This window comes from Mauremys reevesii, linkage group 8 (genome assembly GCF_016161935.1).
Source record: "Mauremys reevesii isolate NIE-2019 linkage group 8, ASM1616193v1, whole genome shotgun sequence".
NCBI lineage: Eukaryota > Metazoa > Chordata > Testudines > Geoemydidae > Mauremys > Mauremys reevesii.
In genome coordinates this window covers 77,801,647-77,829,485 of record NC_052630.1, presented here as the reverse complement: position 1 = coordinate 77,829,485, position 27,839 = coordinate 77,801,647, and the positions used below count along the sequence as shown (strand labels likewise).

At 45.3% G+C, this 27,839-nt stretch overlaps 1 protein-coding gene across 4 annotated transcripts; it reads left to right on the top strand.

The window, feature by feature from the left end:
• Positions 1–1,709: 1,709 nt before the first annotated feature.
• On the top strand, positions 1,710–27,839 carry LRRC8C (leucine rich repeat containing 8 VRAC subunit C). Of its 4 annotated transcripts, XM_039486561.1 has the most exons (4): positions 1,734–1,764; positions 2,593–2,674; positions 22,571–22,712; positions 25,421–27,839. In XM_039486561.1, the coding sequence occupies exons 3-4, from the start codon at positions 22,575–22,577 to the stop codon at positions 27,689–27,691; spliced, it is 2,409 nt and encodes an 802-aa protein (XP_039342495.1). In that variant the 5' UTR covers positions 1,734–1,764; positions 2,593–2,674; positions 22,571–22,574; the 3' UTR covers positions 27,692–27,839. The 4 variants fall into 4 exon arrangements, with proteins under 4 accessions (XP_039342496.1, XP_039342495.1, XP_039342494.1 ...); XM_039486562.1 differs by lacking the exon at positions 2,593–2,674 and having other exon boundaries at positions 1,710–1,764; XM_039486560.1 differs by lacking the exon at positions 1,734–1,764 and having other exon boundaries at positions 2,370–2,674.

Genomic DNA, 27,839 nt, shown 5'->3' with positions numbered 1-27,839 from the left:
TTTCCTTAAATTCCATGGCAATGATTATGTACTTTTATCAATAGGGCTTCAAAAATGTTCTTTAGCCCTCCTGTAACATTAGGAATCTATTCAGGATCTTCATATCAATGCTATTCTTCATCCAGCATTAAAATGTTCATAGCATAGGTCACAGATGTTACATATGGGAAAAAGGATGGATTTAAAAATTTTATTAAAGTGAATGTTTGAAATGAAATATACACAGGTTGAGAGGGAAGGTACTGTACATCTGCGGTCAGGCTTGGGTTATGGGGGGTTACAGATATTGTTTGCTAGGATGAAAAGATACATACATATCGCATAACCGGCACAGACCCAGATTGGGGTGCAAGGGTTTTTAAAGTGTCAGTGGATAAGTGGGCTTGCGTACGCCACCCATGGAATGAATAAGGAGTCCAAGTCAGTATCGGTGGAGCGGATAAGTACATGGTTGGTACACTTGATCTTAGCCCAGTGTTCCTTCATCTGTGCATCAAAGTGCTCCAGGCTCTCAGACACCCAGAGGAGAACAGAAGAGCTTTCACACTAACTCTTCTTGTACCACGAGATGGTACTGCACATCCTTGACCGCCACCTGAATCATTCCAAAGAGCTCCTACCATTTGTTTCCAAATATTTTAAAGCCACAAGTCCTTTGGTAAATGAAAAAGGTTATCCTGATTTCTGGAGGGATGATGGGGATCCCAAATAAATATCAAACTATCAGAGAACAAATTCTGAAATCACCTGGATGAAATCTGTGGGGCATGTTCAGGGAGAACAGGGCAACTTCCCTATGAGAAGGGAAATCCAGAAGAACTGCAACCCTGAGTGTGACACTCTCTCGCTAGATCACTGTGCGGGGAATATGTCCCCCAGCAACAGCCCCATTGATCTCATGGCATTAGTCAGCTGTGTGAAATTATTCACCTGTTTACAGGCTGGAGACTAAAAGACACAGAGAAGAGAAGCAGTAGGGACTGGCTAGGGAGCCCAGGCAGGGCATTAACCCAGGGCCAGATCCTGCAAACACTGCCTAGCCGGTGCGCACTCCCTGCAGCTACCAGGGGGCAGGGATTGGGGGAGCAGACCCCTGCCTCTTTTCCTATTGCTCAGTGAGTTTGCTGGGCTACAAGCTGCCAAGCTCGCTTTGGGGCACTGTGACAGGGCAGCGATGGGTGACCAAGGCTCAGCTCTCTTCCCCGCTCCTTGCTGCTAGGGGCCAAGGCTGCTGCTGGGCTGTACTGGCAGGACTTGTGGGGGCCATTCCTGGGGATCCTCCCGATGACTGAGCTGAGCCCTGGGCCTAGGGCTGCCAACTCTCCGGGAGTCTCCAGGAATTCAAGATGAATCTTTGATTGAAGACGATGTCACGTGATGAAACCTCCAGGCATATGTGGAACCCTGAAGCCTGGCTGGGCCGGGCCCCCTCAGGCGCGTTACCTCTCCCCACCCAGGGCGGAGGCAGGGGCAGGCGGCGGCAACAGCTGCTGCCCCCCCTCCGCGGCCCCGCCAGGCTGCGGCCGGATGTCTGGCCCCAGGGGGCGACGAGCCCCGCTTCCTGCGGCGAGCCCCTGGCGTCGGCGGCCGGGACAGCAGCGGCGGCGGCGGGAGGAGGGGCTGGAGGAGGGCGGGGGGCGGCGGCCTCGCCGGCGCCCAGCGTGGAGCGGGGAAGCAGCAGCAGCCGCACTGCCGCCGCCGCCGGGAGCCACGAGCGCCGCCACCCCCGCGCCCCAGCCCGCCGCCGCCGCCGCATCCCCCCAGGTAGGCGCCGCGCGCTGCCCCGGCCGGCCGGGATCTCAGCCCTGCCCGGTGCCCGCGGGGAGCCCGCTCCGTTACACGGAGCCCGGCATCCTCCTCTCAGCGCTGCGCGGCGGCGGCGGCAGCTGGCTCCGGGCCCGCGCCCCCAGCCCGCCAGCCAGACCTCGCCCGCAGCCTCCCGGGACTGCCCCGGGGAAGGTGCCGGCCGCGGGCTCCGGGCGCTGGGGAAGCAGCCCTGGAAGCGGGCAGGGCTGGCGCCGTCGAGGTGGGGCTGCCCGGGGGCTGGGAAGCATCCAGAGGAGCCCGGAGGCCTTTTCCCCGCTGGCCCGGACGGCAGAGGAGCCCTGGACTCGCTCGTTCTCTCCCGGGGGTGGGAGGTTGGGGACCTGCCCATCCTGCCTTGTGCTGACCGGCCAGGCAGCTGCGTTTCCGATACAGGCAGGGCTGCTCTGTTGGGAAGCCGCGCCGAGCTGGGCTCCTCCAGCAGCCAGGGGAGGGGTCGCCTGTGCTTTTCCCCCAGCTAAAGAGCCCAGGAGGTCAGTGAGTGCATGGGGACTCTCCCCCCCCACCTGCACCCATCACTGAAGAGCTGGTTTAAACCGAGAACGTTTCGCTATTTCATTGTGCACAGTCCATCTCCACACACCGCCCGCCCCCCCAGGGTCTTCTGTAGCACTGTGAGAGCAAAACTTTATCTGGAATCTCAGAATTTCCTCTGCTGACACGGTACGTTTTAGGGTTGCCATCAACATAAAGCCAGTGTAGATGACAACAGAGGAACTCCCAGCGCTGAAACCTGTAGCAATTCTGGACATTTGGTTTTCTGTTTAGAAACAATAGGCTTGAGTTACCATGGTAGAAGCAGCCCTGAGGAGTAGCGATACAGCAAAGGAAAACAGCAGCAGCTTCTAGTGTAAGTGACATGTTTTCTTGTTCCCGTTCTTCTGGTTTGCGAAGAATTCAGGTAAAGAAGAAGTCTCAGTAGCTGAAAGATAAAATAGTTGCGATTCATATGGATTAGTTGAGTTAACCTGTTTTTGTTTATAATTGTCGGGGGGACAAATAACGGAAAGCCTTGCATATGCAAGCCATCCACAGTGCTTTCCGTATGTCACTTTACAGAGACATGAACAGAAATCCTGTAAACAAGGATTATTCCAGTCCTTTTTTATGTACTCCAAGCTAACCAGGAGTCTCTGAAAAGGGGTGTATAAGTGGTGGATTTGATTAGCACTTCAGAAGGTCTGAGCTCAGAGGAGTAGAATATTTTATATTAGAAATTTCAAAATGTGTATTTCTAGCTCCTGTTGTGAGACTATTGTATTTCTAGCTCTTATTTGTTATATGTGTGGTTTGGTAATTAGCAGTAAGGTCCCAGCATAAGGAAAAGGGATGACAGAAGAGAAAATATAGTTAAAGGCTCACGAACACATGGCTCTGATTTTTGTAAAAAATTTAAATGACCCTGATTTCGAGATCAGTTTAAAATAGCTTTGCTATGCTATTTTGTGATGGATGTTTTTGTTCATTATAAACGAAATGTAATTTATCCAGTTAACCAGACGGAGTTGACCAAGCAAAATGAGTAGCTTATGAAAATCTGCCAAATATACCTTATAATAATTCCATTAGCAATTTTTTTTCAAAATTAATTATTTTTATCTCACAAACAAGTATTTGGGTTATAGATTTGTTTTGTATTCTCTTACAAAATTTGTTAGATGTCAGAGAACATAACATTTGGAATAGCATCATTAGAAATATATGTAAACTTTTGCTTGTATAGATCACTTAGTTTTTGAGGATACTATGGAGTATGCTAAGAAAGAGAAAAGCTCTTCTAAAAAAATAGATGTGAACAGTTGGGGGTGGAAATTGCAAACAAAGCTAAGGAAAAAATGTGCTGTTCAAATGTAATAAAATAATTAAAAATCTATGTTTTTCAATTTCATTTTTGGGCTTAATCCTTGTAGTTAAAAGTCCAGCACTCCTCATTCCCACTTGATGGTCTGCATCTACTGAAAACTCCCTTTCACTTCTGTGGTGCAGGGTTGGACCTTAAAGAGGAGTGGAGGATGCTGAGCATGTCACAGAATTGGGCCCTATTATGATTTTTTAAACTAATGGCAACTTGCTTATGTGTAAACATGACTGAATTGTTGCCACTGAAGCATAAAGGCCTTGTACTGAGCACCTGTGGTGTCTGAATCATTTCCTTTTCCAGTCTCACTCTGATTCTGTTAAAAAGTTTGCTGAAGTTTTTGCTTTGTTCTCCTTCAATATCTGAGTATTTAAAGGCAGCCACTGGACAGCTCATATGCAGTTTTAGATTTTATGGTATTATTTACTTTTGTCCTGTGAATTGGTTAATGTGAACTTTTGGTTCCCAACCCTAAAAATCTAATTACTCTGTACATACAGTATTTGTGACCAGTGCATACTGGTTCTCAATAGAGGCAATCAGAAGAATCCTTCTGAATTTCGTCACAAAGGTACTTAGTTGTGTGCTCAGCACTTTCTGGAAATCAGGCCCCTTTAGTGTGCATCAGGCTGGGCTCCCAACAATGGAGGCATCCAAAATCCCTCATCACTTTTTAAAATGAATGCCCATATTAGTGGATATATTTTTTTGTGGTAAATGTGTGTGTTGGGTGGAGATGTGAGAAAGTTACACAAAACTCAGGTGGCTGGATGGTCAATAGGTAGCATTATACTGTCTTGTGATCACATGGGCCAGAAAGTGTTAGGACTGCTGGAGATGCACAACCTTGCCTTTCTTTGAGCAGTGGCCTTAGAACAACACTGCTTTACTTCAGAGGCAGCGAAATTTGGCCTTCCTTAACTGGAAGAAATATGCTTCCCAACCAAACACCTCTGAATGTGAAGGGAAATGAGAGAGGTAATTCGTCAGAACAATTCACAATCGTGGGAGCTGTATTGTATTTAATTCTAGAGCTGGTCTGGAGAGGGTTTCTTTCTTTCTTTCTCTTTCTCTGCTAAAAATTTTGATGAACCTGATTTTTTTTTTCTTTTGGGGTTTCTTAGAAAACCTGAAAACCAAACATTTTTCACTTTCTGAAATCTGAAAAATGTTTGGTTTTCAGGTTTTCTAAGAAACCCCCAAAATTGTCAATGGAAAGTTTTTTTGTTTTTTTTTTTAATGAAAATTTCAGTGTAGTTGAGAAACCATTTTCCATCACAAAAAAATTCCACGGAAACTTTTCAACCAGCATTTAACTCTACACATTTGGTGCACTGAAAGCTTCTCTCTGCAGTTTATCCTTAACCTCTCTGTCTTGAGATCTTGTGACATAACACTATTTGGAAACTCATGGCACAGTGAATGGGGACCTCTGAATACCGTTGATGGTGTGGATTTATCAGGTTTTTTTCTCCCCTAAAAATGACAAGATACGAGGCTTTCTTGCTTCACTCTTTTGGGCTCTGAGCGTGCAGTTTGTACCTGCTGTACCTTCACACATAGCTCCATTAGTGGGATCATTCACTCCCAGGGTAGGCCAGGCACTGTTACCCCTGTTGTTCTCTGCCAAAGGAAGCTTCTTTAAACTTGTCCAGCAGACACTCTGAATTGGTTTCTCTCTACTATATTCTTATATAAAAGTGCCAAACCACATCCTCAAACTAGGCGTTCCTCTGCCTATCTTGCCTGAGGGGCCTGCTCTGGGCGGCATTCTCAGAGCAAACCTAACCTCACACAAAATGGCTTGTGAAGGAGTAGGTGGTAATTAAATTTGCAGTGGAGCAGAGGGACTGAACCTGGGTCTCTCACCTCCCAGGTGAGTGCCCTAATCACAGGGTTGTAGAGTCATTCTCTCACTCTCTTTGGCTCTGTGCATATTTAATTATTTATACACAGTAGAACAACTTAAACAGGGGCCACGGAGAGTGCTCTCCCCCAGAATATCCCAGGGCCCAATGGTTAGGGTTCTCTTCAGATCCCTTCGCCACATCAGGTAGAGGAGGGGACTTGAACCTGTGTGTCCCACATCTCATTGGGCTAAAAGTTGTAAGGGAGGACACCAGCACCTCCTCCTCTGTTTCTTGCAAACCACAGCTTAGATGGCTAACTCCAGGAGAGGGCGCACAGCTGAAAATCCCAGGCACAGATAGGCACCTAAATCCAGCCCAGATTTAGGCACCTCACTCCTTTGGAGCCTGGGCACGTGTGCGCGTCCACATCTCTCTCCTTGGCATTTCCTCTGGTTAGTTGAGGTGGCTCCCCTACTCAGTGTGTTGGTTTTTGTGAATCCTAATCTTAAGTGCCTATCTCTCCTCGTGCATTCTATAGGGAGCCTGTTTGCCCACACTGGGGTTGTGGATTCCACTGGTGGCAAGTCACCTAAAAGTTAGGCATTGCAATGCCTAAGGGCTTGTCTACACTACAAAGTTAGGTTGGCTTAACTACATCACTCAGCTGTGAAAAATGTCATGCCCTGTGCAATATAATTAAACTGACCTAAGCCCCAGTGTAGAAATTACTAGGTCGACCAAATAATTCTCCCATCAACCTAGTTACCACCTCTCGGGGAGGTAGATTTACTACAGCAACAGAAGAGAACCTTATATTGCTGTAAAGTGACTATGCACCACTATAGTGTTTCCATGTAGACATACCCCAAGTCCCTTTGGAGATCTAGCATCTGATCTGGACTGACCATGTGCATGATGCTGAACATAACTGCTAAATGCAGCAAACCAAGAATCAAGTGCTGCCCTTTGTATCATACCAGGTATGTCACACTGGAGTGCCCATGTTTCATGTTGAAATGCAATAACGAAAAAGGAGATATTGAACTGTAAGAAATGAAACTTCTGTTTGTCAGTTGAAGAGAGACAGTTGTTAGGCAAGTCCTCTAATTGGTCAGTCAATCTTGATGACTTTTTGATGAACGACACCCTCCTCTTGCATTGTGCCATAGAACTGCTGATAAATACTTTTCATGCAATCTTGAAAATAGATCAGAGGAAACACATTTTAAACGCCGTTTTATGAAACCTACTACACCTGCTGTATCACGATCAGAATTCCAGACAACTAAAGCTTTTATTTTGCAAAATTTAGGCTTGACTACTAGGAGTTACCTTTCTGTGTTTTGTGGTATAACAAAAGACTTTTTGGTTAAGAAAACTCTAATCTGCCCTCAGACTCTGCTGGACACTGAGGCCAAGTCTGTAGATATGGGGATTATAGTGGCGTAACTATGATGCCATAGCTATGTGGGTATAACTCTGTAATGTAAATGCAGCCCACAGCAATGGAAGGAGCTTTTCTGTCACTGTAGGAGCACCATGCCCCCGAGCTATGGTAGCTAGATTGATAAAAACATTCATCTTCTGTCGACCTAGCTCCGGCTACAGTGGGGGCTAGGTGGATTTTTCACATCCTGAGCACTGTAGCTATGTCGACCTAAATTGTAAGCGTAGACCAGGCCCGATGAACTGAGAGAGTCCTATAAAGAGTTCAGACTCAGATCTATTTTTCTGGATCTTTCAAACCTTTGAGCTTTATGACCTGTAAGAATCCACTTAATGTTAGTAGTTATCAATATACAGTAGCTGTTAACATTTCTTTTTCTATTAATTCAGAACAGGACTTTGAAATGAGGTTATCTGGACCGAGTGCCTAAAAAACAGCATTCCGATTTTTATTTTTATTTTTTAAATGTGTGTAGACCAGGGGTGGGCAACTTGTGGCTCCAGAGCCACATGCAGCTCTCAGAAGTTAATATGCGGCTCCTTGTATAGGCCCTGACTCGGGGGCTTGGAGCTACAGGTACCAACTTTCCACTGTGCTGGGGGGTGCTCACTGCTCTACCCCTGGCTCTGCCACAGGTCCTGCTCCCACTCCACCCCTTCCCACCCTGTCCCCTGAGCCTGCCATGCTCTCGCTCCTCCCCCTCTCCACCCCCCAGCCTCCTGCATGCCAGGAAACAGCTGATCAGGAGGTGCTGATCAGTGGGGTTGTGCCAGTGGGTGGGAGGCGCTGGGGGCAAGGTGGAGAGCTGATGGGGAGCTGCTGACGTATTACTGTGGCTCTTTGGCAATGTACGTTGGTAAATTCTGGCTCCTTCTCAGGCTCAGGTTGGCCACCCCTGGTGTAGACTATATCCGTTTTAAAAATTTGAAAGTTGTATAAACTAGCCTTTCCTATTGCCCAGTCGAAAATGATACCATTAGTATAAAATGGGCTATGCTTCTATTATTGATCTGTCCTACATATGTGGTCTCTAGTGGGAAGCTTTTTACACTAAGGAGAAAAATGTGTGATATACATTTCAGGCTGAAAATATCTGTATGTTTATCCAGGTGTATTGGGATTAATGTTTTATAAGAATACTGCAAACTTTAAAAAGTCCCCTTGTACCACATGCAAGGGATAGAAGAAAAGATCCTTTATATGAAAAAGGCATAAATCATGCAAGCAGACACTTCTTTAATTTTCTTTGGCTCCACTACAGTGTGGTCTTTAACATTTCAGATGATATAACTGCTTGAGACTCAGAATGGATCTCTTTAGATATTTTATGTTTCCTGACCTGGTCATGGTTGATTTTAATGTTTAATTACATCAGTAACATTTGTTTATGCACCTTCAGATTTATGGATAATGAATATTTGTATTAAGCTATGGCCCCTGCATATTTCTAATCAATTAATTGTACTATTTTTTTACAATGTTTGTATCCTCTAAAATTGAGGATTATTCCTCTGTGTGTGTTATCTGAATATGTTAAATAAGAATTTCTGAAGAACCTGGCAAAACTTTTGCTTCTCTGAATCAGTCTCTCAAATTTTAGGATGTCTTAAAATATCACTTTTTTGAATAATTTCTTCTTACTCGGTGTTTGAGTTTGATCTAATAGTTTGGTTTTTTTATCATGTAAAGAGCATTTTGCTGCTCTGTGAGCAGAGTTCTAAGCTTGAAAGATAAGTTAACCCTGTTAAGATAAGAGTGTTATTCCCAAAACTGCATAATGCTGTATATGCCTTTTGAAGCAGTCTCTTTTGGGACAGAAGAATTGGGGGGACTTTACTTAAACATATTTAGAGAAATAGTAATCTTTCCTCAGTCCTGCATAACTTGTGCACACACAACTCTCATTGACCTCAGTGAGGTTTTGAGGTGCATGGTCCAGCCCTACGTTTGTGTTTCCATAATCCAATAAAGTTGAGAGAGCAGTTGAGCATGTAAATGTGTTTATACTACTCACATGAAAAGGTATTATGGCTTTTATGTATTAAAAAACCCAACAAGAATATTTTTGGGCTCCTAACTCAGCAGCAATAGATACACTTGTATGTAGGCTAAAATTGCTGCTACATACATGTTAAAACACAGCATAGAAGTCAAAGAGAAACTGATTTTTATCTGTTGAGTCTTGAAGTTTAGTTCTCTGAGTTTCTTCTGCAGCAGTTGATGATGTCACAAACACTTAAAATAGAACAAGAAACATTTCTTGCACTTCCTCCTCTGTATTTGGTATGTGTCATGTCTATAATTGTTTTCCAACATCTGCACATAGTGCCATGTGCAGGGGCGGCTCTAAGAATCCCGCCGCCCCAAGCAGGGCGGCGCGCCGCGGGGTGCGCTCTGGCGGTGCCGGTCCCGCGGCTCTGGGGGACCTCTGGCAGACGTGCCTGTGGAGGTTCCGCTGGTCCCGCGGTTCCGGTGGAGCTTCCGTAGGCACGTCTGCGGGAGGTCCACCCAAGCCACGGGACCAGCGAACCCTCCGCAGTCATGCTTGCGGGAGGTCCGCCGGAGCTGGCTGCCGCCCTGTCGGCAAAATGCTGCCCCAAGCGCACGCTTGGCACGCTGGGGTCTGGAGCCGGCCCTGGCCATCTGTCTGCAGAATGACACAGGGCATGATTTTCAAAAGTGACTAGTGAATGTAGGTTCCTAGCTAGAGACACCTGAGGTAAAATCTTTGCTCCACTGAAGTTGATAGCAAAACTCTCCATTTCAGTAGAGCTACGATTTTCAGGTGAGTGTTCAGCACGTCCTGAAAATCTGCCACCCTTTAAAGTGTCTCAAGTGCCACAGAATCACTAGTCACATATAAAAGTCTTGGTCCCAGTCCTTGCCCTGGGGATCCTAGAAACTGGGATCTTAGAACTCAGGGTTTTACTGGAAAGTGATGGAGGATCTTTTTAAATGCTGTATATGTGGAAATGTGCTGAATTATAGTCATGGAGACAAAAGTCCTGTTTCTGCACTGGACAGGCATAGACTAGGGAACAGTGTATAAGCCTCATCCTGCAGCCCTTATCTAAGGAAAACTCCCATTAAAGTCAATGATGAACATTGTCCATGTAAAGATGGTAGGATCAGGCCCCATTTTTTGTCTGAACCCTGACCTGCAGGGTCATGATTCAAGGTGAGAGAATAATCCATTCTACAGAACAATTCAGTGTTGTCCGTCCACAGAAGGCCAACTAGTACTAATTACAATGTGGAGGATTTTTGTTCTTTGTGGTATCAAGTGAGCTTAATTTCACAAAGCCATTAGAGAACAATTTTCAGTCACTACCAGCTCAGACTGGATTTTACTAGAGAAAATAATATATAGCACTGATACAGTACTGTTCATCCACACATCCTGTTACACTTTACAAAGATAGTAAGCCTCATTATGCACATTTCTCAGATGTGGAAACTGAGATCTAGAGAGATTAAGTGGCTTGCCTGAGATGTTGCAATGAGCTAGTAACAGAGCTGGGGCTCGGACTCCTGACTCTTACTACATTGTCTCACTCATTAGGCCATATTTGTTGATCAGCCCCATCCACCAAGGACATTTTAAATATTTTGTTTTAAAATGTTTCTAGAACACAGTAAACATGTAGACCTAAAAATGACTGCTTTGAGGACATAAATCAGAAGTGGGCAAACTACTGCCCGTGGGGCTATCCTGCCCGGCCCTTGAGCTCCCGACCAGGGAGACTAGCCTTGGGCCCCTCCTCTTCTGTCCCCCTATCCCGCAGCTTCAGCTTGCTGTGCCACCAGCGCTCTGGCCCGCCGCTCCTGCCGGGCAGCGCGGGCGGTGTGGCTGGCTCCTGCCGGGCAGCATGACTGCGAGCTACTACTGCTCTGAGTGGCATGGTAAGGGGGCAGGGAGCGGGGGGGAGAGGGGGTTGGATAAGGGGCAGGAGGTCCCAGGGGGCAGCCAGGAGACAGGGAGCAGGGGGTGGTTGAATGGGGTGGAGGTTGGGGGGGCAGTTGGGGACAGGAAGCGGGGTGGGGTTTGGATAGGCATAGGAGTCCCGGGTGGGCCTGTTAGGGGGCGGGGCTGTGGATAGGGGCAGGGCAGTCAGGGGACAGGGAGCAGGAGGGGTTGGATAGCGGATGGGGTCTTGGGGGGGGCAGTTAGGGGCGGGGGTCCCAAGAGGGGGCGGTTAGGGGACAAGGAGCAGGGGGGTGTTGGATGTGTCAGAGGTTGGGGGGGGCGGATGGGGTGGGGGCCGGGCTGTTTGGAGAGGTACAGCCTTCCATACCCGGCCCTCCATACAGTTTTGCAACCCCGATGTGGCCCTCAAGCCAAAAAGTTTGCCCGCCCCGACATAAATGGATCTTTAAAAATGTATTTTTACAGTCTTTCCAGTTCTTTAAAATTGAGTTTATTACTGAGCATTAGCAACACTTGTTTGTATTCCTTGCTCCCAAATATTGATGTTTTTCACTGTGAAATTCTTAGTTATGATCAACAGAACTAAGTGTAGCTCACCAAAAAAAGAAGAGCTGGCAAAAAGTGCAAGAGCTTTACAAATGATCTGTATTCATTGTAGTTTTTCAAGTCTCCTGAAAATAGTTGTGGCTTCAAAGCTTAACAGGGGAGGATGATTCATTCTTAGATGTATTGTTCCCTTCAAATGCCTAAAAGATAGGAAAAAGTTAGTAGTAGGAGTTTTATTTATTTATGCCAGTCAGGATTAGGTACCCACTGTGCTGGACACTACTCAAATGTATAGTAAAATGATTGCCAAAATAGAAAGACAAGTCAGCCAAGACCTTTATTATATATTTCTCTCTCTCACTCACTCTCTCTCTCTTAAGATGATAAAAGTCAAGCACTCAAATGTTAGGAAATGCCAGAATTAAGGTTGCCTGTGCATCCTTAATTCATTCCTTTTGTGCATATGAATAATGATAGACCCATCAATTATGTGATCATGTACTATTTTTAGCTCGCCCAACTAGTTGCAGTCTCCTGCCTCCAACTCCCAGTTTCTTTCCCCCAGTTCCACGCTTATCAGACTCCTTGTCCCAATTTATTCCTTTCCCTCCCCCGGTCTGTCCTTTGTCCCCTCTACAGTCAAATTCAGTCGCATCCGCCAAAATGCTGACTGGGTACCATCAGGGGCTGGGGTTCATTGAGAGCACAGGAGAGGCAGGCTCCCTACTGTCAGTTACAGTGCCCAGCCTGGAGTAGCTGGGAGCACCAATGACAGAGAAATTCCTTCTGAGCCCCTATAGCTTGGGGTGGGGGCATACTCAGTAACTTTTCAGCAATGGCACATGCGCACTGTCCAGTCACACACAGGAGATGTGAGGGGATGGAGCATGTTCAGTCACTCTGTGGGCATGATGCATTCACAGTCTGGTCAGCACTTGAAGCGGTGAGAGTCTCAAGCATGCTCAGTGAGGGTGGAATCTTCTGTTATTTCTAGCTACTAAATCAAAGAAGTCTCCACTGAGCATGTTTGAACTGCATTTTTTCAAAGGCTTATAACTTGGCTAAATTTGGCAGATTTTTGCATGGACAGCAAAAGATTCATCCCTGACACAAACACTAGGTCCTACCAAATTTCAAGTCCCTGCTTCAAAGCCTTTCAAAGAAAAAGTCTCAAGAATTTTTTAATATGGGAAAAGTTTATTTTTCCCCAACCTTGTTTTCAGAAATGGTGGAATCATATTGGCTACATTTTTCATCTATAAAAAAACAGCAACTATTTCAGACTGAGACAGACACTCCGCATGCAAAATTTCAGGCCAAACAGTTCAGCAAAGTTATGACAAACTGAAACAAGGTCTTAAAATGGGAAGTGTTAGACAACCTCAATAAATGGTAGCGCCAGCCCTGCTTATTCTGCTACAGTTCAGTCTAGGAAAACTTGGCTGTAATCAGTGGGGCTCCACATGGGTGCAGTGACTTTTGCCTAACCCAGCACCCCAGGCACGCCCATGCGGATCTGGCTGCAGAACTGTGACAATAATTTAGTCTTATCCGCTCTAGCTGGCCAAAGAGCTGAATCCTGTAGTCTCTGTGCAGACAAAAACAAAAAAAATTACTGGGAAGATTTATCTGCTCACAACTGCAGAATTGGGCCCTCTGTCGTTAAACAGTTTAGCTTGTTTCCTTAACATGGTGCCTTGCCAAAGACATTACAGTACCCCTTGACAGTGGCACTGAAATATTACTCAGAGTAACAAATGTTTACGGTCTGTGACAAAGTGCTCCAACTTCAGGAGTGTGCAGCTTCAGGAGTGTACTGTTTTATGTGAAGTAATACTCAGGTGTAACCAGCACTCATCCAATACAAGGACTCTGTCAGCCCCCAGCTACCAGGCCACAGGTTCATTGCTGCTTATAATTGCCACAGACTGTATGTTAAATATGCATTGCTCTCTGCCGTTTTAATGAAGATGAATGTTCCATAATTTGTGTATGGGAACCAGCCCAGAGACCTACTTGCAGCAGTTTTCCCAAAAGACACTTCATAATTCATACTAACACAAACAGTATATTTAAGCCAGCAAAGAGAGCTACTTTTGCCTAGCCCAGCACTTTCTGCCATCAGTGGATCTCCTGGCTTGAAATAGTGTGAAGTCCCCCATGGTTACCATCTGTCCCAAAATCACAGAATGGTCTTAATGCACAAAGCTTCCACTCCCAGCTCTGCTGCTGTTCTGCCTTCAGCTGGAGCCTGCCTGACCTTATGCCCCTCTAAGTCAATGGAAAAAATTCCCACTGATTTCAGAGGAGCGGGATCAAGTCCATAGCCTTGTGACACACCCTCAAGAGGTGATGGCATTCATTCTCTATCCTATACTGATGTAGTGTCATGACTGAGAAATGTATTGCCAGCTAATGAATAATTTTATATCTCCTAGCTGGTTATTTTAAGAAATCCCACACCTTTCAAGCCTCCAAGGTATACTTAGTTAATTATACCTACAACTCTGTATTCCTGTTACTGTCATCTTCATCTTCCCTCTTCTCCTCTTCCATTGTGTTCTTCACTCCCTGTTGCATCAGTGAGCTCGTGGGGGCAGGGACTGTCTTGTTAAATGTTTGCATCCAGCACAATGGGGCCCTGACTGTAACACACACAATAAATAATGATTGCCTCCCTGTGTTGTAACACAATTGATTATCTTCTTCCACATGAAGAATAAAAATAGACAAGGGCTCGACCTGTAGTGAAAAGCTCTACAGTTTGGCAGACTCATTATTCTTGGCGTGGCAAATCGTGTTCCCCTGTGGGTGGTCATGTAAGAAACAAAAATCAGTGGAGCTTCCATTTTATACTGTATGTAGCGGACAAGCTGTAGTGAAGTTGGGTATGGGGACCCAGTCTTGGGGCATTGTTCAGTGAGGATATGGGGATGGTGTGGAAGGTGGCTGGGACAGATGGGGCCTACCAGAGGGTCAACAAATGATACCAACCCCCTGATTGAAATCTCCCATTTAGGGGGTGCAGAGCAGTCAGTAGCCTCTGCCACATCCTGGAGACTGCAGTTATTCTCCCAGAGTGGTTGATCCACCTGCTGGTACAGGGACGGAGAACTCCATCCTTCCATCTTCTACATGTCACCTGTGCACAACACATTTGTTTGGCACTTAAAGAACCTGGGAAAAGCAACTCTATACAAGCAGCCATCTTGGTGTCAACTTTTTGTTATTTTTGGGTGTTCCATGAAGGAAATATGTTAAGTGTCCATACAGACCTCTACAAAGACATGCTCCCTATCCCAGAGAGCTTGCAATAGATAAAATAAAGGGACACTATCCAGTTCATTCTTTATATTTAATTGAATCTGCTTTTCCAATCATAGAGCCTATTTAAATTGCATCTAGAAAGCAGAGATAGGTAAATTAATCATGCACAGCAGTTTTATTTGACCAACGCCCTTGTGCACTTAAAGGTTAGTACTTACCCACTACCAGTTATTCTACATAGAATGAAGTATGTTACTCAAAAGGAATCTCTTTAAAAATGACCACAGTAGCCTGTTATTAGACCCAAAAGCTATACTCGCACTATTGTTGGCTGCAGCTTTTTAATTCAGGACTGTATTTTAGATGCATTTGTGTGTGTAGTTTTTAATTATGAAATACACCTCTACCCCAATATAACGCGGTCCTCGGGAGACAAAAAATCTCACCGCGTTATAGGTGAGACTGCGTTATATCAAACTTGCTTTGCCCCCTGTTCCTTGTACCCTGACCGCCCCCTCCAGAGACCCCCCTCCCTAATCACCCCCAGGATATCATCCCCTACCCAACCCCCCCGTCCCCTGACTGGTCCGACCCCTATCCACCCCCCCCACACCCCCTGACAGGCACTCACCGGCAGCGGCGGGAAGCAGAGCAGCGCGGCCTGAGTCTGCTCCACTCTGCCAGCTCCCAGCCGCGGCGCTCTGCTTCTTGCCGTCGGTGAGTGCAGGGAGGTTTGGGAAAGGATGTGCCCCCCCTCCCCCCCCGCACTCACCTGCGGTGGGAAGTGGAGCGACGCCTCCCCAGCCTGCTCCACGCTGCCAGCTTCCTGCCGCAATGCTCCGCTTCCTGCTGCCAGTGAGTGCGGGGAAGTTGGAGAAAGGATGCCCCCCGCACTCACCTGTGGCGGGAAGCAGAGCGACGTGGCCCCAGCCCACTCCGCTTTCCTTCCCCAGCCCCAGCCGTGTTGCTAGGGGGCGGCTGGGGAAAGGTCCTACACTCACCTGCCCAGCGGGAAGTGGAGCGCCACGGCTGGGAGCTGGCGGAGTGGAGCTGGCTGGGGCTGGGCTGCTCTGCTTTCTGCCGCCAGTGAGTGCGGGGAGGTTGGAGAAAGGACGCCCCCTGTACTCACCTGTGGCAGGAAGCGGAGCGCTGTGGCTGGGAGCTGGTGGAGTGGAGTGGGCTAGGGCCGGGCTGCTCCGCTTCTGCGGGGGGAGGGTGCGGGGGGGGGATCCCTTACCCCAAGCCCCCTCAGGTGACAAGGCTGGGGCCAGGGCGAGGGAAGCAGAGCAGGTTGCTCCCGGCCCCCTGCTAATCCCCCGGGCCACTCTGGGACTGTTGGACCCCCAAAAGTGCCCTCCCACAGCTCCTGCCACCCAGACCCTGGGGAGGGGGGAAGCCCCTGACCGCCCCCGAGACCCTCTGCCCCTTATTAAACCCCTTGGCTGCGGCCTGGTCCGGCACCCTTAACATGCTGCTCAGAGCAGCGTGTCAGAGCTTTACCGTGTTATATGCGAACCCGAGTTATATCGGGTCGCGTTATATCAGGTTAGAGGTGTATTTTTCAAGACACTTGACAAAGACACACTGGAGAAAAAATATAGTAAAGCTCTTACAAACTACGAACCTACCTCTCTGTCATGGGCCTGAGGCTATCAGCCCCACAAGGGGATAGTTGGTGAATGGAAAACCTGCTCTGCTCTCATCACCCCTCCCCAGCTGCACCCTGCAGGTATTCCTGTGAGCTGTCAGTGGTTCAGGAATTGAATTATTTAATTTCCTGAAATGCAGGTCATCTGGATCTCCTGATCTATCAAATATATTCACTTTTCTCTTCAGCCGCATTGGCAAGAACCTTCATTACTTCCTAGCTGTCTATACCACTTTTCTTTATTTAATTTGATGAAGGCCAATTGCAAACAGGCAGATTAGTGCAATGGCACAGCCATTTTAGAATCATCATTTGATTTAATTTCTCTCATTTATTAATGAGACTAATTTGTCTCCAATTCCCTTCTTCCCCACCCTCATCTATTTATTCTCCTTAACTCCTTTCGGTTGCATTAACTCCGTCTGCTTTTTGCTGCTCTTATCTGCTCCTGAAAGCATTAACTGGCTCTGTGGGCCAAGTTCTCAGCTGATGTAAATGCGTGAAGCTCCACTGAAGGCAAAGTTGCGGTGCCCATTTATACCAGCTGAGAATGTGGCCCTCAGTGCTCGTTTGCTTCTTCCCCACATCTCCATTTCCAGCACATGCCTGTTTGTTTGTTTGTCTTCATATTCCTTTAGAAGACCACATTGGCCTCTTCTTTTCCATGTGCTATTCCAGGGGTTGGCAGCCTACGACACGTGTGCCAAAGGTGGCACGCGAGCCGATTTTTGATGGCACGTGGCAGTGGGCTGAGCCGCTCAGCCCACCACCGCTCTGGGGTTCCCACTGCTGGCCCCTTGCCAGCTAGGGTCCTGCCGCCAGTCACACTCAGCGCCCGCTGCCGGCCTGGGGGAAGGAACCCCAGGCTGGCAGCGGGCTGAGACCCTGGCTGGTAGGAGCCGGTGGCTGAAATCCCAGAGTGGGGGCAGGCTGAGAAGCTCAGCCTGCCACTGCTCTGGGGTTCCTGCCACTGGCTCCTGCCAGCCGGGGTGCCACCGCTGGTCCCACTCAGCGCCCACTGCCGGCCTGGGTGAAGGAACCCCAAGCTGGCAGCAGGCTGAGACTCTGGCTGGCAGGAGCTGGCGGCCGAAACCCCAGAGCGGGGGCAGGCTGAGACACACAGCCCAGCCGGGGTCCTGCCACCAGTCCCACTCAGCGCCTGCGGCTGGCCTGGATGAAGGAACCCTCCACACACCCAGCCCTTTGCCCTGACCCCTGCACCCTCCACACACGCACACCGAGCCCTCTGCCCTAACCCCTGCACCCTCCACACACGCACACCCAGCCCTCTGCCCTAACCCCTGCACCCTCCACACACGCACACCCAGCCCTCTGCCCTAACCCCTGAACCCTCCACACACGCACACCCAGCCCTCTGCCCTGACCCCTGCACCCTCCACACACGCACACCCAGCCCTCTGCCCTGACCCCTGCACCCCCCACAACCCCAACCCTGACTTCTGCACCCCCCCACATACCTAGCCATCCCACACCCTGACTCCTGCACTCCCTCACACACCTCCAGCCCCTGTTCTGACTCCTGCACCCCCATGCCCTGAATCTTGCACCCCCCCACATTCCCACCCCCACCCTGAGCACCAAATGGGAGCTGTCCTAGGTAGGTGCTCCACACCCAAACCTCCAGCCCCAACCCTAAGCCCCCTTCCTCATTCTAGCTCCTGGCCAGACCCTGCACCGCAGCCCCCAGCCTGTTCCTTCACCCCCAACCCTGTGCTCAGTGCACTCCCACCCTCAGCTGCGTGCAGAGAGAGAGGAAGAGAATGGGCTCGAACCAGGGAGAAGGTAGGTACCCACTCTATGTGGGCAGGGCTGGGACCCCAGACTGACAGCAGGCTGAATGGGGCCAGCAGCCGGGACCTCAGCTGACAGGAGCCGGTGGACAGAACCCCAGACCGGCAGCAGGCCGAGCCACTCAACCCACTGGTGGTCTGGGGTCCCGGCTGCCGGCCTCCTGCCAGCCGGGGTCCCACAGGCCCACTCACTCCGCTGCCGAACTAGGTGAACAGAACCCCAGGCTGGCAGCGGGCTGAGTGGGCCAGCGGCGTAAGATCAGCATTTTAATTTAATTTTAAATGAAACTTCTTAAACGTTTTGAAAACCTTGTTTACTTTACATACAACAACAGTTTAGTTACATAATATAGACTTATAGGGAGAGACCTTCTAAAAAACGTTAAAATGTATTACTGGCACGCGAAACCTTAAGTTAAAGTGAATAAGTGTAGACTGGGCACACCACTTCTGAAAGGTTGCAATCCCTGTGCTATTCTTTTGCTGTGGAATTTCAGGGTTCCCCAAAATTCTTCTGCATGCCTGTATTTTCACATCTCCTCTCATTGCCCCACATTCATGGAATCAATTTTCAATTTCCTTTATTTTCCATTGTTTGAAATACCTCCCTAGAAATATTAAAAATATATTTCCCTATTGACCCCCTCCCACCAGTTTTCCATCTTGCAAACCCTAAATTTTATTTTTAATTGTTTACAAGCTAGTGCAGCTTGTTTTGTGTTGTTTATCCCTCCTTGTTTGTATACCACCATTGGCTGGTTCTCAGAAAAGAGTTTAACTTGGGCTTCTTGTTTTAATTCTCTGCAGCAGCAGAATGCCAGATAGTCCAGCTCATACCTCCCTTTCTTTATTAAGTTTCTTGAAAGCAAGGTGGGATAGCGGAAGTGAGAGAAAAGAGAATGAGAGCAGGGGCGGCTCCAGGCCCCAGCGCGCCAAGCGCGTGCTTGGGGCGGCTGCCGCGGGGGGCGCTCTGCCGGTCGCCGGGAGGGCGGCAGGTGGCTCCGGTGGACCTCGCGCAGGCGGGAGGTCCACCGGAGCCGCGGGACCGGCGACCGGCAGAGCGCCCCCCGCTGAGTGCCGCCGTGCTTGGGACGGCGAAATTGCTAGAGCCGCCCCTGAATGAGAGTGATGATTTTAATTAAGAAAATTAAGAGAATTTAGAATTCAGAAATTCTCCAACCAGATTATAACAACATTTAATATAGGTCAAATCTTATGCCTAAACTATTGGGTATTGTGCCTGTAAATAGTAACTGGATGCAACTGAATTGAAGTCAGTGGAGCAGTACAAATTTACACCAGCTGAAATTCTAACCCACATTGTTTAAATTCATCTTTAATATTGCAATTCCTTTTAATAACAACATAAGAGAAACTCCAGTAGTTAATGTGTTGATCTTTTTCCTGAAATGTGGCATTGGTTTTAAACTATCTCTGTTCTGACTTGTTTAAAATAGTCAGCAGAATATAGATTGAATCTGAACCTTTTCCGTTTGCAAAGTCCTTGTCGCATCTGATTGGAAATGAATCTATGAATAAAATACTGTTTGAATGTAACACTTCTTTAGGGTCAGAGTCCTTGTGTAGCCTGGAGGAGTTATTTAGCAATTCTTTGAAAAAGATAAACACGCAGTCTGTTTTTCTGAAGCTTTGGAATCCTCTGCTTATGGAATTCCAAGGAGTCTGCATGGTAACAGGGCTAGAAGCGTAATGTGTAAAAGCAAGCTACTGTTGTAAAAGAAGAGGTAGTTATATGTATCCACTTTTCATGCAATCATTCAATCCAGCAGCATTGTAAAATACAGAATACAGATACCTTCCTTTGAATTTCTTATAGGCCTCTGCTGTGACTTCTAGTACCACAAAGGTAGCCTGCATTAGAGGGAGAAATGATTGAGTTTCTTGAGAGAATGATAGAAAATGGCTCAAATATTCCATACCTTTGTGACCGGTCTCCATCTGAATCTTGCAAATATCCATGTTTGCAAAATATTGCAAAAGAAGGATTAAGCGTAGAAAGTCCCCACTCTATGGACAAAGGACATACAATTCAATTCCTGTTCCTTGTATTCACTGTATACTGTCATTAGTTCATTCACATCCACCATTGGGACCATATATTGAGTAAAGAATGCTGCACAGTGCCTTAAATAGCATTCTGATATAGTTGTCACAACAAAACTGAACACTAGATTGACTCACCCCTGACAAGTTTTTTTAATAGTCGTTTTTTTCCAGTTCATATCAATACTTTTCTGAGTGCTTTTCTTCCCTGGTGAGGTTCTCTAGTCTGAAAGAATGGTTACTAATTTTCAGGTACTGTAGATCTTGATTTAAAAAGATCAGTTGTTCTGTTTCTATTTTTAAAGTAACCAATCTATAAACTTTCTACTGTGAAACCATAATGGGGCTAAGTATTATCTAGAGCTGGTTTGGACAAAAAATTCCATTCTGTGGGAAATTCTAACATTCCGAATTTTTGTTCCAAATCAGAACAAAAAGCCCAAATGTTGATGTTTCCCACGGAATGCTTCAATATGACATTTTCTGACAGAAAAACATTGCATCTGAAAATTTTCAGTCTGTTCTAGTATTGTCGCTTAGGTAGACTCAGGTCATCCTTCTCCACAGATGGCCCTGCAATAGAGGGTGCGAGAGATGAGACTTTCCTCATGGAATTTCTCCCTCATCGTCTGTTTACCACCGACTAGACAGTGACATGGTCATGTGCTCTTGAGCAGTTCTGACATTTCATATGCTCATTATCCAGGATTCTGGAGGAGAAGAGAAGGAGATCCTAGGAGCATTTCCTTGTGGTAGCATATGTCTTCATCTAAATTCCTCATCAATTACCTACCTATAAAGTAATCAAACACAGTTATGATAAAACAAAACTACTTACAAATACATAGAGAAACCAGAATTCTGATTTACCCGGGCTTCCCACAGATTTCAGTGCAGAATGATTTCTCATCCCATCTACTCCTACACTCAGTGCACTTCTTGCTGTGTGTTGCCAGCTCTCATGACATTAGGTGCTTTTCTTAAAGTTTTCCTTCTGGAGTCATAAGACTGTGGTTTACAAAAAAATTTCTACCCCTCACAGTTGTGAAGAAAAGCTTGAAAACATGAAATCCTACAGGATCTGATGCCAGAAGACACAACACCTCCCCTCCCCCAAAACAAAAAACACCCCACAAAATAATCAATCCCTCCCCCCCCCCCCCAAAGTTGTTATCAGAACAAAACAAAAATTATTTTGAAGCCAGTCTTATGATATGTGGGATTTCTGAATGTTTGGAGCTGGTGGTACTTCTGTTGTCCACAAAATGCCAGTTTCCAATGACTGAGCTGACAACCATGTAAATAGCAAAGCTTCATCAGGGATCACTAAATGGCATCTAATAGATTAAAATTGTATTTATATGTTCTTTAAAGAGTGTATCTGTCTGTGATTGTTTGATAGAAAAATAACAATTTTAAAATAAAACCTGATGCAATATCACTCCAAAATTATTTAGATTTGTGCTGGAAATAAAGAAAAGGAAGGAAGGAGTCTTCCTAGCAATGACCATAAAATAGTACAACTTCTGGTACTGCAGAAAAGCCAATTTATGTCATGCTTTAGCTCTTGCTCAAGAGTCTTTCCTCTGTGTGACACCTATGGGCACTGTGACGCTGTCAGGTAAAGGATACCTAAAGTACGGTGCTCCACTGGTAAGTGCTGGTCATATAATTTAAAGGGATGGATTTTTCCACTGTTTTCTAAAAGAAAAAAGAGTGAAGAGAAGGTTTGTCCTATTAGTCACTCACACCAGTGCTTCCTCTTTTGAAGAAGCACTTTCCCCTGGTTTCTCTGCTGAGTTTTTGTGAGATAAGCACACAGATATCAGAAGGGACTCTCCTGGCTGGACAGTCATAAAGAGAGCCGTATACCATCACCATTACTGCAACAAACTGGGCACCAGTGCAAGTGTATGGATACAGACACTGCCTCATAAATAACTCTGATTTTTAATATGGTTTTGTGAAGTAATGCTTCAGTTGTAGTGGTTTCATTGACAGTGTATGAAATCTGAAGGATTTAAGATGACAATATGTTAATGTAACTCATGCTTAGAGTGCCTTCTATCCAAGGATCTCCAAACACATTATGGCTATGAATGAAGAATCCAGCAACACCCTTGTGAGGTGACTATTTTGCCCATTTTTAGATCCAAGGAACTGGGAGGGCAGGACGTGAAGCACAGAATGCCTAATGATTGTAGGTCAAAATAGCATTCCCCCCCCCACTCCCCCAGTGAGTCAAATATCTTTTTTCATGAGTCATATGAAATGGGGGAGGATAGCATGAAATGACTAAACACCAGCTTTTCTTGACTGTCTTTCAGAAACATGATTCCTGTTACTGAATTTCGTCAGTTCTCTGAACAGCAGCCGGCATTCAGAGTACTGAAGCCATGGTGGGATGTGTTTACGGACTATCTCTCAGTAGCCATGCTGATGATTGGTGTATTTGGATGTACATTACAGGTAAACTAAACAACGTATAACTTAAAAGCATGTTGTCGGAGTGTTCAAAAAATGCCAGACAGAGCCTTCTTTAGAAGAACATTGTCAAGTTTTGTTTTCGCTGTAGTCACTACCGGCAATGCCAAAATCTGCTGGCCCAGATGAGTAATTTGTGTGAACAGATGAATACAATATTAAGACCCAGACCCTTAGCTGCTGAAAATCAGAAGTCAGTAGAACAATGTTGGTTTGCACCAGCTGAGGAATTGGCCCATTTGTTTTTTAATGATCCTCAGTCATGGCAAAGGAGCGTGAGGAGAATTTGTGCCTTTTTTTATAACAATTTTTCAAAGCAAACCTGACCGTTGAGTTAAATTCTTGTTTTTCACTATTATTTACAACTTTCTTAAGGGCTTAAAAATATATTCTTGTCTTTTTCATTTGGCAAACATCAATTTTATTTTTCTCCCTGTGTTTTGAATAGAGCTGAAATGAATATGCTTATTTTATTCATAACCACCCATAATTAATAATTGTCCCTCCTCCATGCCAAAACATTTTGAGGATGCTTGGTACATAAACAATTGATGTTAACTGCTGGGTTAGTTAAATGTTGCTACAGAGCCAAAATTTGACGAGGAGCAGAAAGCACTATGTATGGGGGGCTCCACAAAAAAAACCTGTTGTTTAAAAAAATATAGATATTTGGTCATGAATATTTTTTGTTTTTACATCTGTAAATTTGAAGGACCTTTTCAAAAGGTTTGAGAGTAGATCAAAGTTTAGACACATAAACATTAACTGCCCCTTTTAATAAAAAATAAAAGGGGAAGGGGGCACCTAAATGGTGATTTTTATGTATGAGGCAGTGCACAGTTGTGCAGACCCAGGAACTACCTATCAAATCACAATCTACCTCCCAGTTTTCCCCATTCCAGTTAGGACTTACCCTATGCTCGGCTTATACCTGGTGCAGTATACCTCCCACAGCCTTTGCTCTACCCACCTATGCAGAGAATAATGACTTGGCAGAGGCTTCTCCTCTGCATAAACCAGGGGTTCTCAAACTCGGGGTTGGGACCCCTCAAGGGGTCACGAGGTTATTACATGGGGGGTCGCGAGCTGTCAGCCTCCACCCTAAACCCTGCTTTGCCTCCAGCATTTATAATGGTGTTAAATATATAAAAAAGTGTTTTTAATGCATAAGGGGGGGTCGCAATCAGAGGTTTGCTGTGTGAAAGGGGTCACCAGTACAAAAGTCTGAGAACCCCTGGCATAAACCCATAGAGCATGCCACAATCTGGCCCTGTGTTCCTGCCACTGATATGAAATAAGCCTCATCATTTCCTGTTTAACCCCTATGCCATTTTCTTACCGATTCACATTGTCTTAGCAGGATTTGATCCAGCTGACGCTGCTGGATCCAAGAATACCTCTAACATGGAACTCACATTCCCTAGGAAGTGAAGTTAAAGGGACAAATTCTCTGCTGTCATAAACTGGCAGACTTCAGTGGAACTCTGCTCATTGACACCAGCAGGGAATTTTCTCCAGAATTTCAATGATAAATGTCCCAAATTGTGCAGGATGTAAGTTATAGGTTTGTTTGTATTATATTTTTTAAATATCTTCTGCTGCGTACAGAAGATATGTATGTATGTGATATATGAATTCAAAAATTCCACTTAACGAGGGCACTTTTTGGGCCAGCAGCCAAGTGTTTGTTGACATGAACGAAGCATAGTTTCAGTCACTTGCATGCTTAACTGCTTGACTGAATAAACCACAAGGGAAATGGTGTGTGAAAACAATTCAAATGAAACAGACAAATATTTACATTCCTGTTTATTACAAATGTGTAAACCCAATTTCAAGATAATGGGCCAGATCCTCAACTGATGTTGATCGGGGTAACTCTGTTGACTTCACTGGAGCTTTATACCAGTTTATACGAGTTGAGGATCTGGCTCAGTGTATCTAAAGGAGCTTTCTAAGCCTGGTCTACACTACCGCAGTAAGTCGACCCAACTTCACAATTATGTGAATAACATAATTGAAGTCGACATAGCTTAGGTCAATTTACCACGGTGTCTACACCGCGCTGTGTAGATGGGAAGATGCTTTCCCACCGACTTATCTTACCCTTCTTGGGGAGATGGAGTACACAAATTGATTGGAGAGCACTCTCCCAGTGATTTAGCACGTCTTCACCAGACCTGCTAAATCAACACCCACTACATCGATTGTAGCAGCGCCAAGCTACTGGTAAGTGTAGACATGGCCTAAGTTTCAGCAGTCACCATGCTGGAGATAGTTAAAAAGTAATGGTGGGGTCCAGTCCTGCTAGGTGGCATGCTCCCTCAGCTCCTGCTGAAGTCAATGGGAAGTGTGGGCACTCAGGCAGAATAAGCCCATGTGTATATGTGGTAGGTTTAAATCTGATTGGTTAGTGCTGAATTCATGCAATGATCATGAAATCAAAGACAGAGCTACTCTTTCATAAGTTTGTTTACATGTGGAAGATTTTTATAAGTATGGTAACGACTAAATAGGTCAGACAATCTAGTTTTTAGCATATATATTAATCGTGTGATTAGCACATAACAAATAACAATAATGGACTTAACCACTGAACTAATACTCAGCATAGAGTATGTCAAGGAGAAATTACATTTAGCTGATGCTATTATCCTACATGATTTGAAAGTGTATCTTTCTATGTGTTTCAGGTTATGCAAGACAAAATAATATGCCTTCCAAAAAGAATACAGCCTTCACAGAACCACGCTCACGTTCCTAATGTGTCTAATGCAGTCCCAAATACAACCCCACTTCCTCCACCCAAACCATCCACTACTCCTGCCACTGTTGAAATGAAAGGACTAAAGACTGATTTAGACCTTCAGCAGTATAGCTTTATAAACCAAATGTGCTATGAACGTGCCCTGCATTGGTATGCAAAGTACTTCCCTTACCTTGTCCTTATACATACTCTGATCTTCATGCTATGTAGTAACTTCTGGTTCAAATTCCCTGGATCGAGCTCAAAAATTGAACACTTCATTTCCATACTTGGGAAATGTTTTGATTCTCCCTGGACAACCAGGGCATTATCTGAAGTGTCTGGGGAAGACTCGGAAGAGAAGGACAACAGGAAGAACAACATAAGCAGGTCAAATACTATCCAACCTAGCACAGAAGGCACTTTGGTCAAGAGTCAGTCTTTAAAATCGATACCGGAAAAGTTTGTTGTAGATAAGGGGACGGCAGGGGCACTGGATAAAAAAGAAGGAGAACAGGCAAAAGCATTATTTGAAAAGGTGAAGAAATTCCGACTGCATGTTGAAGAAAGTGATCTGCTCTATGCTATGTATGTTCGTCAGACTGTACTTAAAGTTATTAAATTCCTTATCATTATTGCTTACAATAGTGCACTAGTTTCAGAAGTTCAATTTACAGTAGACTGTAATGTTGACATACAGGACATGACAGGATATAAGAATTTTTCCTGTAATCATACCATGGCGCATCTATTCTCTAAACTTTCCTTCTGCTACCTGTGCTTTGTAAGCATCTATGGACTAACATGCCTTTACACTTTATATTGGTTGTTCTATCGTTCACTAAAGGAATATTCTTTTGAATATGTTCGGCAAGAGACTGGAATTGATGATATCCCAGATGTTAAGAATGACTTTGCTTTTATGCTTCACATGATAGATCAATATGACCCTCTTTATTCAAAGAGATTTGCAGTGTTCCTGTCAGAAGTCAGTGAAAACAAGCTGAAACAGCTGAACTTAAACAATGAATGGACTGCGGATAAATTGAGACAGAGGCTACAAACAAATGCATATAACCGGCTAGAACTGCAGCTCTTCATGCTTTCTGGACTTCCAGACACCGTTTTTGAAATTACAGAGCTGCAGTCTTTAAAACTTGAAATAATTAATAATGTTATGATACCAGCAACCATTGCACAGTTGGATAATCTCCAAGAGCTCTCTTTGTACCAGTGTTCTGTGAAGATCCACTGTGCTGCCTTGGCTTTTCTGAAGGAAAATCTGAAGATCTTGAGCGTCAAGTTTGATGACATCAGGGAGCTTCCACATTGGATGTATGGGCTCAGAAATTTAGAAGAGCTCTACTTAATTGGTTCTCTCAGTCATGATATTTCCAAAAACATTACACTTGAGTCTTTTCGGGAACTTAAAAGCCTTAAAATTCTCTACATTAAAAGCAATGTATCCAAAATCCCACAATCTGTAGTTGATGTTTCAAGTCATCTTCAAAAAATGTGTATCCATAACGATGGCACCAAATTAGTGATGCTCAATAACCTGAAGAAAATGATTAACTTGACAGAGTTGGAGCTGGTTCACTGTGATTTGGAGCGCATACCTCATGCAGTTTTTAGCCTTCTCAGTCTCCAGGAATTGGATTTAAAGGAAAACAACCTCAAATCAATAGAAGAAATAGTTAGTTTTCAATATCTGAGAAAACTTACAATCCTAAAACTGTGGTACAACAGTATAACATATATCCCAGAACATATAAAGAAACTCACTAGCCTAGAGCGTCTTTCCTTTAGTCACAACAAAATAGAGGTTCTTCCATCCCACCTATTCCTATGCAACAAAATCAGATACTTAGACTTGTCTTACAATGATATACGATTTATTCCACCGGAAATAGGAGTGCTGCAAAGTTTACAGTATTTTTCCATCACTTGTAACAAAGTGGAGAGTGTGCCAGATGAATTATACTTTTGCAAAAAACTTAAGACTCTCAAGATTGGGAAAAATAACTTGTCAGTCCTTTCACCTAAAATTGGTAATTTAGTATTCCTCTCCTATTTGGATATTAAAGGCAATCACTTTGAAATTCTCCCGCCTGAACTTGGTGAGTGTAGAGCTTTGAAGCGGACTGGCTTGGTTGTAGAAGACACCTTGTTTGAAACTTTGCCTTCTGATGTTAGAGAGCAGATGAAAGCTGAATAATTAACTTCTTTTTACTCAGTTTTACAGAAAGATGCTTCTACCAAATACACTATATAAATAATTTTATAGTCTGAGTATGCCTTTATTGATGTGTTTATTTTATTTTTTCTTTTGTCCTTTTAACACGAAACTATCTGTACAAACAAAT